The sequence below is a fragment of the Cervus canadensis genome, chromosome 4 (assembly GCF_019320065.1).
Source record: "Cervus canadensis isolate Bull #8, Minnesota chromosome 4, ASM1932006v1, whole genome shotgun sequence".
NCBI classification, from domain to species: Eukaryota; Metazoa; Chordata; class Mammalia; order Artiodactyla; family Cervidae; genus Cervus; species Cervus canadensis.
Genome location: NC_057389.1, coordinates 8,890,697 through 8,909,233, shown reverse-complemented (window position 1 = coordinate 8,909,233; position 18,537 = coordinate 8,890,697). Strand labels below are relative to the sequence as shown.

Sequence of the window (18,537 nt, the reverse complement as noted above, 5' to 3'; positions counted from 1 at the left end):
TTGTCATGACAAGTTTTTACATTTTATATTCTCTTTCTGTTTGTTAAATATATGATTTTTGATTGAGTCTACCTTGGTTTCTAGAATAAAGTCATTTCAAAACTACATATCTCACTGGTTTGGGTTTACTAATATTTTTGGTTAGGAGTTTTAGATTTATGTTCATGAGTTGAATTGACCTTTATTTTTTTAATCCCTGTTGTCTTTGTCTGCTTTCAATATCAAGATTATGCTGTTTTCATAAAATTAGGGAGTCCTCCTTGGAGGGAATAATTCATGTATATATATTTCATTAGATGTTTGGTAAAATTTACTGATAAATCCCGTGGGCATTTTCTTTATGGGAAAACTTATAATTATGGTTCCTAGAGTAATTTAGTAGTTTTTATTTATTGTATCTTGTGTCTGTATTGTTACATTTGTCTAGAAATATGTTTATACAGTCCTCTTGAGTTCTTTGTAATGTCTGCAAGATCAGTAGAGACACTTCTTTTTGTTTCATAACATTGTAGTCTTTCTCCCCCCTTTTTTTTCTTAATCACTTTTGCCATAGTTGATGAGATTTATTAGTCCTGTAAAAGAGCTGTCTTTCAGATTTATTGGTTCCCTAAATTATATGCTTGTTTTCAGTTTTATTAATTTTTATTGTTTAATTTATTCCTTCTACTTCTACAGTTTTATTTTGCTCTAACTCTTAAAAACTAATGTCCCTAGAAGGATGTTTATTAAATCATGCATGTTCCGTCTGTTCTAAAACACACACTCTATGCCATAAATTTCCCTTTATACACTGTTTTGGCTGTGTTCATAAATTGAGGTTTGTGCCATTTCGGGCATTTTCTAATTGTGATTTCCTTGATCATAGGTTATTTAGAAGTGTACTTTTATAATTTCCAAACCTATACATTTTTAAGTTATATTTTTGTTATTTCTAACTTTATATCATTTTGGTAAAAACAGATAGTCTTCCTGATATTTTTTGGTCTGTTTTTTCTTTCTTTACTATTGTATGTTAAATTTCCCACCTGTAACTATGGATTTTTCTTGTCTTTGTACTCTTTTAATCTTTGTTTTATGTGTTTTGATGCCATGCTATTAAGTGCATACAAATTAAGAATTGGTATGTTTCAATGAGTATTTTTTTGCCTCAGAATACTTTGAGATTAATATAGCTGCAAAAATTTTTCCTTCCACTTGGTTTTTGTATAACACCCTTCGTGTCTCTTAGTCTTTCTGAAACTATTTTTAGATGCATCTCTTAAAATCTGCATGTAGTTTTTTTTAGTTTTGAAAATCGTTGTTTAGGGCAGTTATTTCATTTGTATTATAAAATACTCAAATTTATGTATGAATCTATTATCCTGTTAAGTGCTTTATATTTATACTGCCTATTTTTATTTTTCTCTCCTTTCTTGCTTCATTGGAATTGGTACTTTTTATTTATTTATTTCCCTGGTAGTTTTAAAATTGTGTTTGACTTTATTATTTGTTTTGTCATTACCCCAGAGTAACAGTACGCTTTAATGACATCTACCAATTGAATGTTTACATCATGCTCTTACCCTCTTCCTGGACAAGGCAAGGACTCTGGAATGAGAGTGTTTTTCAAACTTATACTTGAATAAGAGTCATCTAAGGTCTTGTTAAAAATGCAGACTACAGTTTGTAACTTTTTTGAACCCCAAATGCAGTGTTTACCAGAGTTCCACCTCTGGAAATCCTGGACTTCACTTTTGTCCAAGCTTCAGTCTTTAGCTTGACCCAAATTAATTAGTTCACCATAACAAGAAGTGGAATTCCACTTTACATTTTTTGTATTTATAGAAACTTATTTAGGGTTGAATTGCCAAGCAAAGTTTCAACAGTGAAAATTGAAACTGTTTTGTCATTAATGGCTTTTGTTGACTTGGAAGAAATCTCATCACAAAGGCGTTTACATGATGGTTAAGAGCTCAGGTCTCTAGCCAGGTTACCCGCTTTTTTATGCCACTGTTTACATACTAGTGGTTTGATCTTGGGAAAGGTGCTTTAATCTTTCTTAAGTACCTCATCTGGGAAAAGTGATGATAATCATAGCCTTAGGGTTATTACTTGTCAATATGTGTCAAATGATTAAACCATATTTTCAAATACCAAGTGAGTCAGTAAAATATCACTATGTTAGCATAAAATCTCTTTTTAAGTTAGAGCACTTTTGTTAGATTTTCCCTGTGGATAATCTAATGTTTGCTAAGGTTTAGGATTTTTTTAACATGAAATTTTTAGTTTTTTATTTCCTCCTCTATATCTGCAGACTTAATTTAACTACAGATCTGGGGATTTGTAGTTTGAATTTAATCTCCAGCTACTAGAAAATTTTGTATATTGTCCTTTTGGTCAGTTGAGCATAACCAGATATAAAAATGTATACTCTATTCATTTGTAGCTTACTCCATCTGGAAGCATTTCTCTTATCAAATCAATGCATTTAATTAAAAATCCTGTAAAGACCTGTGACACGGTGTATTCCTTGATACAAAGTTTGACTTCTCAAATCAGACATCGAATGGAAGATCCCAAATCATCAGGTAAATATTGTTTTCCTTGGGTCAGAAAATAAAAATCACTATCCCATTTCTGTAAACATTTTAAAATAAGATTCACCAATCATAAAAAAGCTTTAATGCTATCAGTTCAGTTCAGTTGCTCAGTCGTGTCCGACTCTTTGTAACCCCATGGACCGCAGCACGCCAAGCCTCCCTGTCCACCACCAACTCCCTGAGTTTACCCAAACTCATTTCCATTGAGTTGGTGATGCCATCCAACCATCTCATCCCCTGTTGCCCCTTCTCCTCCCACCTTCAATCTTTCCCAGCATCAGGGTCTTTTCAAATGAGTCAGTTCTTTGCATCATCAGGTGGCCAAAGTATTGGAGCTTCAGCTTTAGCATCAGTCCTTCCAATGAATATTCAGGACTGATTTGCTTTAGGATGGACTGGTTGGATCTCTTTAAAGTCCAAGGAACTCTCGAGAGTCTTCAACACCACAGTTCAAAAGCATCAATTCTTTAGCACTCAGCTTTCTTTACAGTCCAACTCTCACATCCATATGACTACTGGAAAAACCATAGCCTTGACTAGATGGACCTTTGATGGCAAAGTAATGTCTCTGCTTTTAATATGCTGTCTAGGTTGGTCGTAACTTTTCCTTCCAAGAAGCAAGCGTCTTTTAATTTCATGGCTGTAGTCACCATCTGCAGTGATTTTGGAGCCCAAAAAATAAAGTTTGCCACTGTTTCCCCATCTGTTTGCCGTGAAGTGATGGGACCGGATGCCATGATCTTAGTTTTCTGAATGTTGAGCTTTAAGCCAACTTTTTCACTCTCCTCTTTTCACTTTCATCAAGAGGCTCTTTAGTTCTTCTTTGCTTTCTGCCATAAGGGTGTCATCTGCATATCTGAGGTTATTGATATTTCTCCCGGCAGTCTTGATTCCAGCTTGTGCTTCATCCAGCCCCGAGTTTCTCATGATGTACTCTGCACAGAAGTTAAAGAAGCAGGGTGACAGTATACAGCCTTGACCTACTCCTTTCCTAATTTGGAACCAGTCTGTTGTTCCATGTCCAGTTCTAACTGTTGCTTCCTGACCTGCATACAGATTTCTCAGGAGGCAGGTCAGGTGGTCTGGTATTCCCATCTCTTTCAGAATTTTCCTCAGTTTATTGCTATATCTAAGTATTATTTAAGTTAATATATATCCAGCAAAAGAATAATAGCAAAGTTATAGTTGCTTTTAACTATGGTAGTGTGAGAAAGATAATAAAACATTGTTAGTTGATTAATTATGTAGCATTACCGTACAGTTGGGGCTTGCCTGGTGGCTCAGTGGTAAAGAATCTGCTTGCTAATGCAAGAAACAGATTCGATCCCTGGGTGGGGAAGATCCCCTTGAGAAGGAAATAGCAACCCACTTCAGTATTCTTGCCTGGGAAATCCCATGGATAGAGGAGCCTAGCAAGCTATAGTCCATGGGGTCATAAAGAGTTGGACACGACTGAGTGACTAAAGAACAAACAAAAAACCATACAGCTGAGCAGCAAACAGGCAGCATGATAAGAAGGAGAAAGCAGTAGGAAGGAGATCTGTGCTCTGGTGCTGAGAGTGGCTTAGTTAATAACGTGGGAAACTGATGTATGTAACATATGGAAAGGTCTTTTATAAAAACACTTTCTAACCCATGTATTTGTACCTTTATTCAAATCTACAGAATATATGGTTGCTAATAGTATATGCCTATGATGATATTTCCTAGCTTGTTAACAAGTTTAATATAGTAAAATTGTTATGTTGTTTTAGATATTCAGCTTTATCATAGTGAGACCTTAGAGCTCATGCTCCGTAGATGGTCCAAGTTGGAGAAAGACTTTAAGACAAAAAATGGAAGATATGATATTAGCAAGATCCCTGACATATATGACTGTATAAAATATGATGTCCAACATAATGGCTCCTTGAAATTAGAAGACACGATGGAATTATATAGGCTTTCAAAGGCATTAGCAGATATAGTTATCCCTCAGGTAAGTAATTTCTACATTTCAATTTTCTGGTACTTTTCTATAGATATTTTTAAAGTATCTATCCACTGTTAAGAGAGAGTTGGTTTCTGTGCCTCAGTAAACCTATAACTTTAAAAAGGAAATTGAGTTGTTATGAATTTACAAAAACTTCTTGTATTAAATCACTGTTTGATTTTTTAATAGTTTGTAATGACCTTTTAAAATTTAAGAATTGATACTCTTAAAGAATAATTAAAAAATAAAGAACAACTGAAGATACGATGGGATAAATCACTTTAGTATTTATTGAGCGTTTATTGTGTGCATGCCAGTGCTGTGCTATGGGAATGCGTGTAGAGTGGGAGATAAAGGTAGTTGTGTCTCTATATTAATTTTGGAAGTTGTTTTTTTTTTTTTACTTTATGTGAAAATATTTTGAATATTTAGAGGTCAAGATGTAAATAGTTCTTCGTATGGTGTGGTAGAGGGGTCTTTTCATTATAGCAGAGTAAAAATAAAGATGTACTAAAATTCAGATAACTAAAATTAAACATGGAATCAGATTGATAATAACAAGTCAAGTGACAAAACAAGTTGAGATAAGAGATGTGTCAGAAGAAAACAGTGACAGATACCGTTTGGAGATCTTTTCTCACCTTCCACTCAAAGGTTATTTGGACATTGTGAAAGGGAGATTGGAGTAAGTCACACATTTCCAACTGTGAACCGAGGTTACAAACAGGAGAAGAAATGCAGTTGATTCTTGAATAACGTGGGTTTGAACTGTAGTGCATCCACTTACATGTGGATTCTTTTCAATAGTAAATGCTACAGTACCGTGCGATCCACAGATCCATGATTGGTGCATCTGCTGTGGATGCAGAGCCACAAATAAGTTACACTTAAATTTTCAGTGGCATGGAGGGTTGGCACTCCTAACCTCCACGTTGTTCAGGAGTCACTGTACATGAAAAGTGTAAGGATTGTATATTTTAAAAAAAGCCTCACTTAAAGATACTCATATGTAGAAAACAATAGGGAAGTTCTTTAATAACTAAAACTGGAGCTACTGTATGATCCAGCAATCCCTTTCCCTGCCATAGATCCAGAAAAGATAAAAACTCTTATTTCAAAAAGATGCATGCACCCCAATGTTGATAGGAGTGCTCTTTATAATAACCAAGACATAGAAACAACTGAAGTGCCCATCAACGTATGATTGGTTTAAGATATGGTGTATACATGTATACATGCATGTGGAATATTACTCAGCCATAAAAATAAAATATTGCTGTTTGCAGCAACATGGATGGACCTAGAGAACATTGTACTAAGTGAGTTAAGTCAGAGAAAGACAGATGTTATATCACTTGCATGTGGAATCTAAAAAATAATACAATTGAATCAATATTAAAAAGTGGAAGCAGACTCATATACATAGAAAACAAACTTACAGTTACCAAAATGGAAGGAGAGAGGGGAAGGAATAAATAAAAAGTATGGAATATAAACTACTATGCATAAAATAGATAAGTAACACAAATTTACTGTATAGCATAGGATACTATATTCAGTATCTTCTAGTAACCTATAGTGGAAAATAATCTGAAAAATATATACATAAAAAACTGAATCACTTTGCTGTACAATTGAAACTAACATAGTACTGTAAATCCCCACTACAATTAAAACTGCAGTTTCCCTTTCCTAATATCACAGAATGTCCATGAAAAACTATAGAGGCTTTGAAAAATTGGGAATTCAGACTTCACAACTAAGTATGTGTGTACCTGTTAAAGTTTAGCTTATCCTTTCAACATGAAAGAGCAACTTTTTTTCTTTTTGGTCAGTATATATAATGTAGATAATTATAAATACATTGTATAAGTCAGTGATTCGAAAATAAATTGATTTCAAAAGAGGGTAAAAATATCTCATACTTCAAGAATATGCCTTTGGGACTCATTTTAAGAAACACAGACTTAGAAAACAAGAATTGACTCTCTGATAGCATCTTTCATTTGTTAAATAAAAGTTTCGTTGTGCAAAACAGATTTTATTTTACACAATAAAAAGTTGTATTTTTATAGCATTTTAAGATTAATATCAAAATGAACACTAAATTCTACAGAACTCTGTTTTAGCTACATGGTATACATAGAAGATTATAGAACTAACACTGATTTGATTATATCTCTTTCAGTAAAGTTACTAAATCAGCATCTATCTTTGTTATGAAATTCAAGAGAGAATTTATTCAGGTTTTACTTACTAAAAAATTTGAGGAGAATGGATACTCTTAATTCTGATAAGTATGTAATTAGTTTGCCCTGGAAGCATACATAAGACTGGTTTTTTTTCCACTGTATTAAATTGCTTTTACATTATTCCAGGCTCAGTGCATCTTATTTGTACTTACTCTTAAAATGAAGATTATTTTAAAGTATACTTTTAACAGATAAGCTGTAAATATGTGACCCTCTGAAATATTTTTGTTTTGTAGCTGTATGCATTTGTCAAGGTGGGCTTTCAATATATCTTAACGTCTCACCTACTTGGTGGCTAAATAGATACACTGAGGATGTATTAGCATAATCATGTCTTGTACATGGCTTCTTCAATCTCAAGCTTCTTCTTTCTCAATTATGTATACTAAGAATTCTAGAGTTGGGAATGGAAAGTTTGTTTCTAAGACTTGGGCTCAAAAGAAAACTTACATATTAATGAGTTTTAGATGATAATTTTTCCTACTTCCAAGGTGTATGTGTTTTAGGTACGTTACTTACATAGATGAAGAAAATGTTTACCATGTCCTTGTAATATAAATATTTATAATGAATTTTTAAAGCTTTGTAATTAAAAGAAACACTAAAGATTAAAAATGGTAAGGAAAAGTTTGAGATATTTACCTCCCTTTTTGGTTTGACATTATTATGCAGAAACGGGATTTCCTCTTTTTTAATGCACAGTTGAATTCAGTTAGTTAAATTTTGTTACTAAAGTCTTCATAAATCTAAAATCATAGACATAGACTTTTTCAATCACTGAACAAATAACTAAAGTTGTAAACATATTTAATTATAATGAAGCTGTAGTTTATAATAAAAAATGAGAAATTTGCATGTTTACTTGACAAAGATATTTCAAGCTTAGAGACTGGATGACTCAGTCAAATAATGTTTTAGTTTGGCTAACTTAGATTGAGAGAGTATCAGTATCTTTGTAAGAAAAAGGTATATGTATTCTTCTATGCCTCAGAAAAAATCTGCTTTCACTCTTACATTGCATTAATTGTTACAACTATGCTTTGTGAATTAATCACGTTGTTGTTGCTCAGTGGCTAAGTCATGTCCGACTCTGCAACCCTATGGACTGCAGCACGCCAGGCTTCCCTGTTCTTCACTGCCTCCCAGAGTTTGCTGAAATTCATGTCCATTAAGTCACTGATGCTATCTAACCATCTCATCCTCTGCCATCCTCTTCTCCTTTTGCCTTCAGTCTTTCCCAGCATCAGGATCTTTTCTTACATAAGATAAACATGATTTATTACTTTTAGTTACTTGAACAGTTAATAGTTGTGATTATGGTATGTATTTTTCCTGTGATAGACTCAACTTTTCAGCCTCAGTCCTTTAAAAATGATACTTAAAAATTGGAAATACCCTGGCAATCCAGTGGCTAGGACTCGGCATTTGCACTGCTGAGGGCCTGGGTTCAATCCCTGCTTGGGGAACTAAGATCCTGCAAGCTGTGTGGCACAGCCAAAAAAAAGAAGGTACTTTAAAAATAGTCAGTGGGATATGACGTCAAGCATCATGGCCATGTAACATGCTCCCTTTGTCTATCCCCTTCAGTCTACAACCAGTAAAATATATACAACTGAACAAAGGTGCCTCTGCTTAACACACCAGGGTACCACAAAATTCTGTCCCTCTTATACCTGAAAGTAGCTGGGCTAGAAAACAGAGCACGTGCCTGTGTTCCCAGACCTCTGGTCCTAGTTGGCTGAGCCTTGAGTCTCAGAGAACGCAGGAGCTTTAGGGGCGGTGGCACACACAACTGCAGCGTCTCAGCTGCAGTGGCACCCATGGCTGTGAGGGACTGGGCGTTAGCGGTCCTGGGGCTGCCACCCCGTCCTTCCAGCCATGGAGGTCCTCCCACTCTGGAGGTAAGAGCTGCAGCTCTCACCACGCTAGCCGTGGCAGCGCCCATGAGCACTAACAACCCTAGACATGAAAGGGGCTCCTGTGATCCTGGCTGCCTTCCCCCGGCTCTTTGTCCCCTTGTAGGGGCGAAGCCTGAGACCTAGGAGACCCTGGACACAGTGGAGGGGTTCCCTTTCCCGGCGGCCTGGGCAGAGACCCTGGCAGCACCCATAGAAACAAGGCACCAGCAACCCTGGAGGCAACAGTAGGGACAAGGACACTGGGTGACCACACCTAGCAGGTGCAGTGGAGTGTCAGAATTTTGTTTCTCAAATACAACCTGTGGCTTAAGAAAAACCAGAAGCTTGTGCTATGGTGCCACCTACTGGAGGAGAGATCAAGATTGCCCGGAGAACTATCAGTTACCTCAGATACGAAGATGACACCACCCTTTTGGCTGAAAGTGAAGAGGAACCAAAGAGCCTCTTGATGAACATGCAAGGGGAGAGTGAAAAAGCTGGCTTAAAACTCAACATTCAGAAAACGAGGATCATGGTATCCAGTCCCATCACTTCATTCATACAGAAGGGGAAACAGTAACAGACTTTGTTTTCTTGGGCTTCAAAAATCACTGCAGATAGCAACTGCAGCCATGAAATTAAAAGATGCTTGCTCCTTGGAGGAAAAGCTATGACAAACCTAAACAGTGTATTAAAAAGCAAAGACATTATTTTACCAACAAAGGTCTATCTAGTCAAAGCTATGGTTTTTCAGTAGTCATGTATGGATGTGAAAATTGGACCATAAATAAGGCTGAGTGCCAAAGGATTGATGCTTTTGAACTGTTGTGTTGAAGACTCTTGAGAGTCCCTTGGACTGCAAGGAGATCAAACTAGTCAATCGTACAGGAAATCAATCCTGAATATTCACTGGAAGGATTGATGCTGAAGCTGAAGCTCCAATACTTTGGCCACCTGATACGGAGAGTCGACTCATTAGAAAAGACCCTGATGCTGGGAAAGACTGAAGGCGGGAGGAGAAGGGGACGACAGAGGCGATGGTTGGATGGCATCACCGACTCAGACAGGAGTTTCTGTAAAGCCTGGGAGATGCTGAAGGACAGAGAGACCTGGCGTGCTGCAGTCCATAGGGTTGCAAAGAGTTTGTGACTGAGCAACAACTGAAGAAGAGAACAAAAACTAACAAATGGGGTTACATCAAACTAAAAAGCCTCTGTACATTAAATATTGAAAAGACAAATTACCAAATGAGAAAAGATATTTGCAAATCATATATTCAATTTGGAGATAATAATCAAAATATGTGAAGAACTCCTACAACTCAGCAAAAAACCCAAATAACCCAATTAAACAGTGAGCTGAAGAGCTAAGAATTTTTCCAAAGAAGACATATAGACTGCCAAGAGACTCATGAAAAGATGTTCATCATCACTAGTTATTAGGAAAATGCAAATCAAAAACAGAATGAGAGATCATCTCAGGCCTGTTAGAATCATCTCAGGCTATTAGCAAAAAGGCAAGAAGTAATAAGTACTGGAAAAGATGTGGAGAAAAGGGAACCCTGGTACACTGTTGGTGGGAGCGTAAATTGGTGCAGCCACTATGGAAAACAGTTTGGACGTCCCTCAGAAACTTAAGAATAGTACTAGTGTATGATCTAGCTGTTCCACTTCTGGGTATTTATCTAAAAAATATGAAGAGAGTAATTTGAATAGATACATACAGCCCTGTGTTCACTGTGGCATTATTTACAATAGCCAAGACATGGAAATTGCCCATTGATGAATGAACGGATGAAGGAGGGTATATAATATTATGGAATATTACCCAGCCATAAAAAAGATATGTGTCATCTTGCCATTTGTGGCAACATGGATGGACCTTGAGGATATTGCATTAAATAAGTCCTTCAGATAAAAACTGATACTATATAATTTCACATAAATGTGAAATATTAAAATTTTTTAAATAAGTGAGCAAACCAAGCAAAAGAAATACACATTTATAAAGAAAAGAGTAATAATTACTAAAAGGGAAAGGAGGTGAATTGAGTAAAGGGGATCATTTGTATGGTAATGGGTGGAAGCTAAGTTTTTGATGTTGCGCATACTGTAGTTTATACAGAAGCTGTATGCATGAAACATGTTATAAACCAATATTACCTCAGTAGACTGAATAGTAAAAATAGCCTCAATGGTATGATGGACGATAAGGATATTTAAAGATTATAATAATATTTGATATAGCTGAATTATCCTTTGGAAATGTTTAAAATACTTTAGCATTTGCAAAGTTTTTAGAATTCATAATATTTTATATGTATTTTTATATGTACATTTTAATAAATGAAATTTAATTAAATTAAAAATAAAAGATTATATTTAATATTAAGATTCTCTTAATTGAGATGGCGACTGAACTAAACTGAACTGAACTGAGATGGCACACATTTGTTGAAGTTGGAAGATCATTTCTTTGGTTATTTGTAGATAATGAAATGCAGAAAGTTCTTTATAATAGTATTTGCAACATAAATTCCAATACTTATTAAATGTGTCACATAATAAACTATCAAATATCTTCAGCTGTTATTTTAGTCAGTTCTTTTTATGGCAAAAATACTATAATTATAAGAGAACTTGAGCATCTAACATAGTTAATTATTTGGTCCTAACTGGTTGTGACAACTTGCTTTTTCAGATCCACAATATATGTCACTGTCTTGAAGGGAAAGAAGTCTTTACTATGAAAATAATATATCTTTGTTGTAAAATTAGAAAATATATGGCCAAAAAGAAATCAATATGGCATTACCAATTAGACAAAAACATTTCACAATTACAGAAAATTCTAAAAGGCCTTTTCCCTTAAAATCATTGACTTTTTTTTCTTTGTAAATTCATATGTATAACAAATATGTTCTTTGCAAAGATGGAACCAGGAAAGCATACTGTTTTACAACCTGATTTTTTTTTTTCTTGGCCTCAAGAAGTTTTTTCCAAATCAGTAGAGCTAAATATACTTCATTTTTCCTAATAGCTGATGAAATACTATTTAACCAATTTTTCACATTTGGAAATGAGGATTCCTTTAATTTCTTACACTTTCCTTATGTATATGTCTTTACGTGCAGTTAAGACTATTTCTGTAGCTCCAGATCTCTTTTACCAGCTTTCTTCCAGGCTCTCAGTGTATGAGAGTGACTGTTTACTTGTACCTTGCCCAATAATGACAGAAAAATTTCCTTTGATGATTTTAAATTTCAGCATTTTCCTTTTGTTTGCACATACATATGCAGTTACATACATATTTCGTATTTTTCATGCCCAGTTTCTTTATGTTGGTGAGATTACCGCACCAACCAAACTTTTGTGTTTAAAGGTAAACGACCCAAGATGTTCCATTTTCATACATCTTCCATGTGTAATCAGTCAACCTTTTTTTTTATTAGGCAGCTTTGAGATTCGTCCATATTAATTTTTTGTCATCTTGGAAGTACCTGATGTAACCTTTAAATACAGGTGTCCCAGAAAAATCTTGGGGAGAGAATGTGTGCCTATTTCTTCCCTCATTATGTCTACTCTTCCTTCTTTCTCTGTCCCTGCTTCCCTCTTCCTTTACCCCCTTTCTGCCTTCTTCCTCTTAAACCTTCTCTTCCTATTTATACACTTATCACAGAGTTTTCTTCAGTTCAGTGGCTCAGTCGTGTCCGACTCTGCGACCCCATGGACTGTAGGTCGCCAGGCTTCCCTGTCCATCTCCGTCTCCCAGAGCTTACTCAAACTCATGTCCATCGAGTTGGTGATGTCATCCAAGCATCTCATCCTCCGTCGTCCACTTCTCCTGCCTTCAGTCTTTCCCAACATCAGGGTCTTTGTAATGAGTCAGTTCTTCGCATCAGGTGGCCAAAGTATTAGAGCTTCAGCATTAGTCCTTCCAATGAATATTCAGGATTGATTTCCTGTAGGATGGACCAGTTGGATCTCCTTGCCGTCCAAGGGACTCCCAAGAGTCTTCTCCAACACCACAGCTCAGAAGCATCAACTCTTCGGTGCTCAGCTTTCTTTATGGTCCAGTTACCATTTACGAAGACAGAGACATGAGCAGTGGAAGCTAGACCATAGAATTAAAGATCCCACCTCCAGGTGGAACCCTCATCTGTCCCGCGGCCGACCGCAGAATGTCCCCCTACCTCCTCTCCAGAGCATCATTCCTTCGTATCTGCTGCCAGAGCCACAGTGCCATTCACTCCAAGGACTGACTTTCCAAAATTCCACACCTGGAGTGACCTCTAGTCGCCCAGCATCCACTTTGTGTCTCCAAATTGTGTAGGACTGCAATCTTTTGATTAGTTTCTGAGAAAACGCAATGAAGCATTTCACTTTTTAAATTTAAAGTGACTAATAAAATATGCAGTTGGTCAGCCCCACAGTTTATTTCTTGCCTGCCACCAGTACCAGTATTTCTTGTCATTCCCTGGGCTTCAACAAGTCGTATCCTAGCCAGTGTTCAGTCTTACTCCCCCAAATGCATGAAACACTTTTCTCCAGGATTTTGGTGAAGATTGGGCTGTGTCTAATTTTGCTGACGCATCTCCCAGATTTCAGAGAACTGCCAGCTTTGCCATGAGTCAAAGCTTAAAGATCTAGTTCTGCTGTTCAGTTTATCAAACCAAAGCTCATTGGAAAAATAGTGTATAGTGTTACTTGTTTTATTATAGCAATTTCCTAATTAAAGCAGTTAATTAATTAATGCAAAAAATTATTTTTTCATGTCAGATCATTTTCTCCTCTATCCCTGTGAACTGTAATTTTTATTACTATTATAGTTACTGTTATCTTAACACTTTTGGTTATAATTTCTCATAAATTTAATTAACTTATAATGGCAATATAGCTCATTAAATTTGATAATTTCATGGCATTTTTGGCTCACCACTCATTAAAACTTTGTATTGGCCAAAGACTAAAATAATTTGTTAACCTTTTTAATCTTTGACATTCAAATAGACAAAAATTTCATGGCTTCAATTTGTATTTCTTTATTGACTATTTGTTCTATGCTTTACTAGCTGTGCACTTAATCCATCTTTCTTTTAGGGTTGTTTCTACATTTAAAACCTTATCGAGTTGAATACTTATCATAACGGTTGCATTCATCATTCATCCTCTCCTCTTTAGAAATTACTTGTTTTTTCAGTTCCACCAAAAAATATTCTTCTAATTACACTGAATAGTTTGGGGACTAATATACTTGAAGTTGTAGAAATGTAAACTAGGAATTGTGTAATGTTCAAAAAAGGCTTAATAAAAATATTTGTTACTCACTAAAATTCTTAAATTTAGTAATACCTTTATTGGAGTTCTTTATTATTATACCCTTTTTCTAATAGTGTGTATTTTCTGCTCAGGAATATGGTATAACTAAAGCTGAAAAACTGGAGATTGCCAAAGGCTACTGTACTCCTCTAGTTAGAAAAATTCGCTCAGATCTTCAAAGGACACAAGATGATGACACTGTAAATAAACTCCATCCTGTGTAAGAGACTGTACTGGTATTTAAGTCTATAGGCATCTGTTTTTGCATACTTGAAATCTAAATTTTTGTTGTTCCTGTGACTAAGGCAGGAGTGTATCACTTGGTACACTGTGGAAATACAGATCACGTAGATGTTCCTAATAGGGAACTTTTCAACCTGTATTCTTTTTGGCTCCAAACTGGAGGAAAAAACTGAGGGACACAGGGAAAAGGGCTGTGTGTTACCATTCACATGCGATCATCAGTGATCATCCTCATTCAGCAGCATTAGCATCTGTGAGCTCCTTTAGTGCTGTGATCTTTCATTATTAATAAAGGTGCTTAAATGGCCTTCTTACAGTGAACTTGACTAATATTAACTCTCCTTTGACTAATCTCAGTGGTCTCAGTTAGTTTCAGTTATCTTCATGTTAGAGAAATGTCTACTAAGAACACCTCAATTTGTGATTGAAAGAGTGATAGATTGACTTACTATGTTCTTTTACTTCTAGAAAGATTAAATTCCATTTTACAAAATAATTTCAGTACTTAATAAGTCTTAACTGTACGGTTATGTTTCAACATTGTCTGCTCCTGACTTTTAGGTATTCCAGAGGTGTTCTGTCACCTGAACGTCATGTCCGTACCAGATTATATTTCACCAGTGAAAGTCACGTACATTCTTTACTGTCTATTCTTCGCTATGGTGCCTTATGCGACGTAAGTAGAATAAGTTACCTCAATCTACTTAACAAATATGTGTTACTGAATTTGTAATCAAATCGCTGACATCATTTTTTATTGTACAGTTTTTAATAATTCATTATTTGCCATCATTTGTCAAGAGTCTACTGTTTACCAAGCACTGTGCTAGATGTTGGAGATAATGACTTGTTTTCTTCCTTCTGGAGAAAACCCCTTTAGGCTAACAATAATACAAAATATTCTAAGTGATCTACAAGCTGGTGACAGAAAGATGAAGAGAAGCTGATGAATTTGCATTATTTAGGGGTTAGAATCGATAGGATTTGGTGTTTGGACGTGTGACTCTTACTTACTGTAACATAATGAATCAATACCAAAGCTTACCGGCTTAAAACAAGTACAGGCATTTTTTTTTTCTCTGTCATGGTTAAATGCTTGACTTGGGTCATTTAGGCAGTTTTGCATTGTGTCTCTCATGAGATTGCAGTCAGACAGTGGCTGGAGCTCAAATCACCTCACAGCTTTTTTCTCATATCTAGTTCTTAATGTGCTGATTGTCAGGTGGGGGCTCAGCTGGGGTTATGGACCAGAATACCTACCATGGCCTCTTCATGTGACCTCAGAATACAGCGTATCCCTCAGAAGATAGCTGCTGAGCTCCAGAAGTGCACTAAGACAAAAAAGAGCAAGCACAAAGTATTTTTAGGATCTAACCTACGAGGTTGCGTGCTTTCAGTTTTACCAAGCATTTTTGGTTGAAGTGGTCACAGAGATCCATCCAGGTTCAGGGAAGGGGAAATGGGCGCATAGTACTAGATGAGTGGAGTGTCACTTGTCACTCACTGTAACATGAGGCCTTGGGATTGGACATATTTTGGCGGCCATGTTTGAAAAACAGGGTCTGTCACAGTATCTTACCATACAGTCCACATTTCTCCCACGTGCAGGATTCACTTAATCTCCTCCACAGTATTCCTCTAGGCTTACCTATTATAGCATAAACTTGACCTCCAGGATCTCGTTATCTAAATAGTCCAGATATGGATGGGACTCTTTGGGCAGAACCCCTTGAGTGCTCAGGAGAACTCAGTCTTGTTTCAGAGACCTGTGAAATGAAGACACCAATTATCTGTCTGTCATATATTTGACATACAGCATTGAGAAGCATAGAATAACTGCTGTAGGCAACCTTTTCAAAAAGAGGGGAAAACAGAAGTTACACCATGGTCACTGGTCCATAGCAGTTTTGAAGTGTGCCTAGGTACTTAATGCCCATTCCTTAATCAGGGCTCTGTCATGATGCTAGGAGTTGTTTTTAATGGTTCATGGCTTTATACTTTTGATTCTTGATGGCTTCATCTAGGTCATCCTTCCTTCTCCATAAAAAGTAGCTCATGCTTGCAGCTAAGTAGTTTTTTAACCTGCTTCCTGCCCAAAGAAGTTTAGAGATCCAAAGGTCTGTTTACTTTTAGTTCAAGATGGTATAATTTAAAAAAAAAAAAAAAAAAGGAATAATTTATAATCTACTCTATTAATTCATTCCCACAGATCTCTTAAGAATAAGTCTGTTTGTACATTGGACTCCCTCTTTGGCTGCTGAGAGAGTACTCAGCAGTCTTTATTGTTTAATAGGGAGTATATGAGAGACATGCTCATATGATCCTGAGAAGACATCGTGTCTTTGAAAAATCTGTGAGCCCCAAGTCTTTCTGAAGTCTTAGCAAGTGTTTTTACCATAATACCCATGTTTTCATGACAGATTCTTGTGTTTCCATTCTTCCCAGAAGCCACTTTTTAACTATAGCATTGTTTACTCTCTGGAGAGGCTGGAAATAAGAAACAGTTTTATTTCTGATTCCTGCAAGTCTTGGTTCCTTTTTAATTAACCATTTCCTATAGCTTATCTCCCTCTCCTCAATGTTTATCAGAGGCAACAAGAAGAATCTTGGTGGTATTTTCAGAATTTTTTCAGGAAATCTTGGTAGCTAGTTCGTTGAAATCCACTATCTACAGGCTATAGTATTTCTGTATTTTATGCCACTACGTAGCAAGCATTTTTTATCCTATAGTTTCCAATAAGGTTTTTTTAACCCTCCTATGACCCCTCACCAACAGCCTCCTCAGTGTCCTTTAGGCTTTTATTAACACTCTTTGAGGCATCTTAACTTGCCTTAACACTCTCCTTGAGGCCCTTCCTGTGCTTACAGGTATGGAAAGTAAGAAAGGAGAGTCAAGGAAGGTTCCCATATTACCAACATAGGATCATCTACAAAATTATCCATCATTCACTGAGATGAGTAACATTTGTGGAAATATCAGGCGTTAGAAGGAAAGCAATGAGTTTAGTTTTAGACAGTTTGAGTTTGAGGCGCTAGTTCTCAGGAGAACTCAATCTCATTTCAAAGACCTATGAAATGAAGACACAAATTATCTGTCTGTCATACGTTCAACATACAATAGTGAGATAAACAGGTGAAGACAAATCAAGTGAAGATGACCAGTAGCATGTTCATATGTAAGGCTAGAGGTGTGAGTTGAAGGCACAAGAGTTCGGAAGCCAACACATTAATGATGGCTGAGGCAGCAGCTGTTGATAAGATTCCCAGGAAGTCTGTATTTGAAAAAGTGAGGAAAGTGATATTTTAGATATTAGCAGTAGAAGTGCTAACCAAGCAGATTTAGAAATTATAATACCCCTTTCTCAGGACACTCAAACCACAGATTATCTAGAGTACACTGTCACTTCTATTATATATCAAAAGTATCTTTTCAGCTATCTCTAAGCTACCAAAAAATAGGAATTAAAAAATTTACTTATATATATACACACATATATATATGGGTATATACATTTATGCACATCTATAAAAAAGTAATCCTTAAAAGAAAATGAATTCAACTTCGGATTCTTTTGTACTTATTAAAATAAAGGGCAGTGATATATACATGAAGATTTGGCATATGTCTCTTGATTCTTAATCTCTTATCATTGGGCCTTGATGAATAGTTATTAACAGAGTTACCCTAAGGCTGTGTAAGTGTTCCATTCCCATCAACTTTTCTAATTCATCTGTTCTTTCCCCCTTGTTTTTCTTTTTTTATTCCTTAATGGAATAGCAAAGTGGCATCCCTTGACTACATATGCAGATTATGTGTGCTCAATCGCTCAGTCATGTCCAACTCTTTGTGACACACGGACTGTAGCCTGCCAGGCTTCTCTGCCCATGGGATTTTCTAGGCCAGAGTACTGGAGCGGGTTGTCATTTCCTACTCCAGGGCACCTTCCCGACCCAGGGATCAAACCCACGTCTGTTGCATCTTCTGCATTGGCAGACGGATTGTTTACCACTGAGCCACCTGGGAAGTCCATGTGGATTAGTGAAGCTTTAATTAAAGAAACAGAGAAAAAAAATGACTCCTAATTAGCAAATGCAAGAGCTTATATATCCGTTAATAATGATGGAATTGTTTTGAGGGGAGAGAGATACATTTCTTATGTGATCACCCTTTAACCTTGCACTTAATTATAAGATAGAACAGAGGATATGGGAATGGATAGGAAGCCTATGGTTGGAGAATAAAAGTGAATGATGGATAAAATTGTCACAGAAAAG

At 36.2% G+C, this 18,537-nt stretch overlaps 1 protein-coding gene across 10 annotated transcripts in view; it reads left to right on the top strand.

The window, feature by feature from the left end:
* The window catches only part of PPIP5K2 (diphosphoinositol pentakisphosphate kinase 2), a 78,118-nt gene that overhangs the window by 35,902 nt on the left and 23,679 nt on the right, over nucleotides 1-18,537 (top strand). For all 10 annotated transcript variants that reach the window (XM_043464540.1, XM_043464536.1, XM_043464532.1 and 7 more), the window contains exons 18-21: nucleotides 2,426-2,567; nucleotides 4,334-4,557; nucleotides 14,112-14,239; nucleotides 14,824-14,938. In XM_043464540.1, the coding sequence (XP_043320475.1) occupies nucleotides 2,426-2,567; nucleotides 4,334-4,557; nucleotides 14,112-14,239; nucleotides 14,824-14,938 (609 nt within the window). The remainder of the gene's footprint in view (nucleotides 1-2,425; nucleotides 2,568-4,333; nucleotides 4,558-14,111; nucleotides 14,240-14,823; nucleotides 14,939-18,537) is intronic.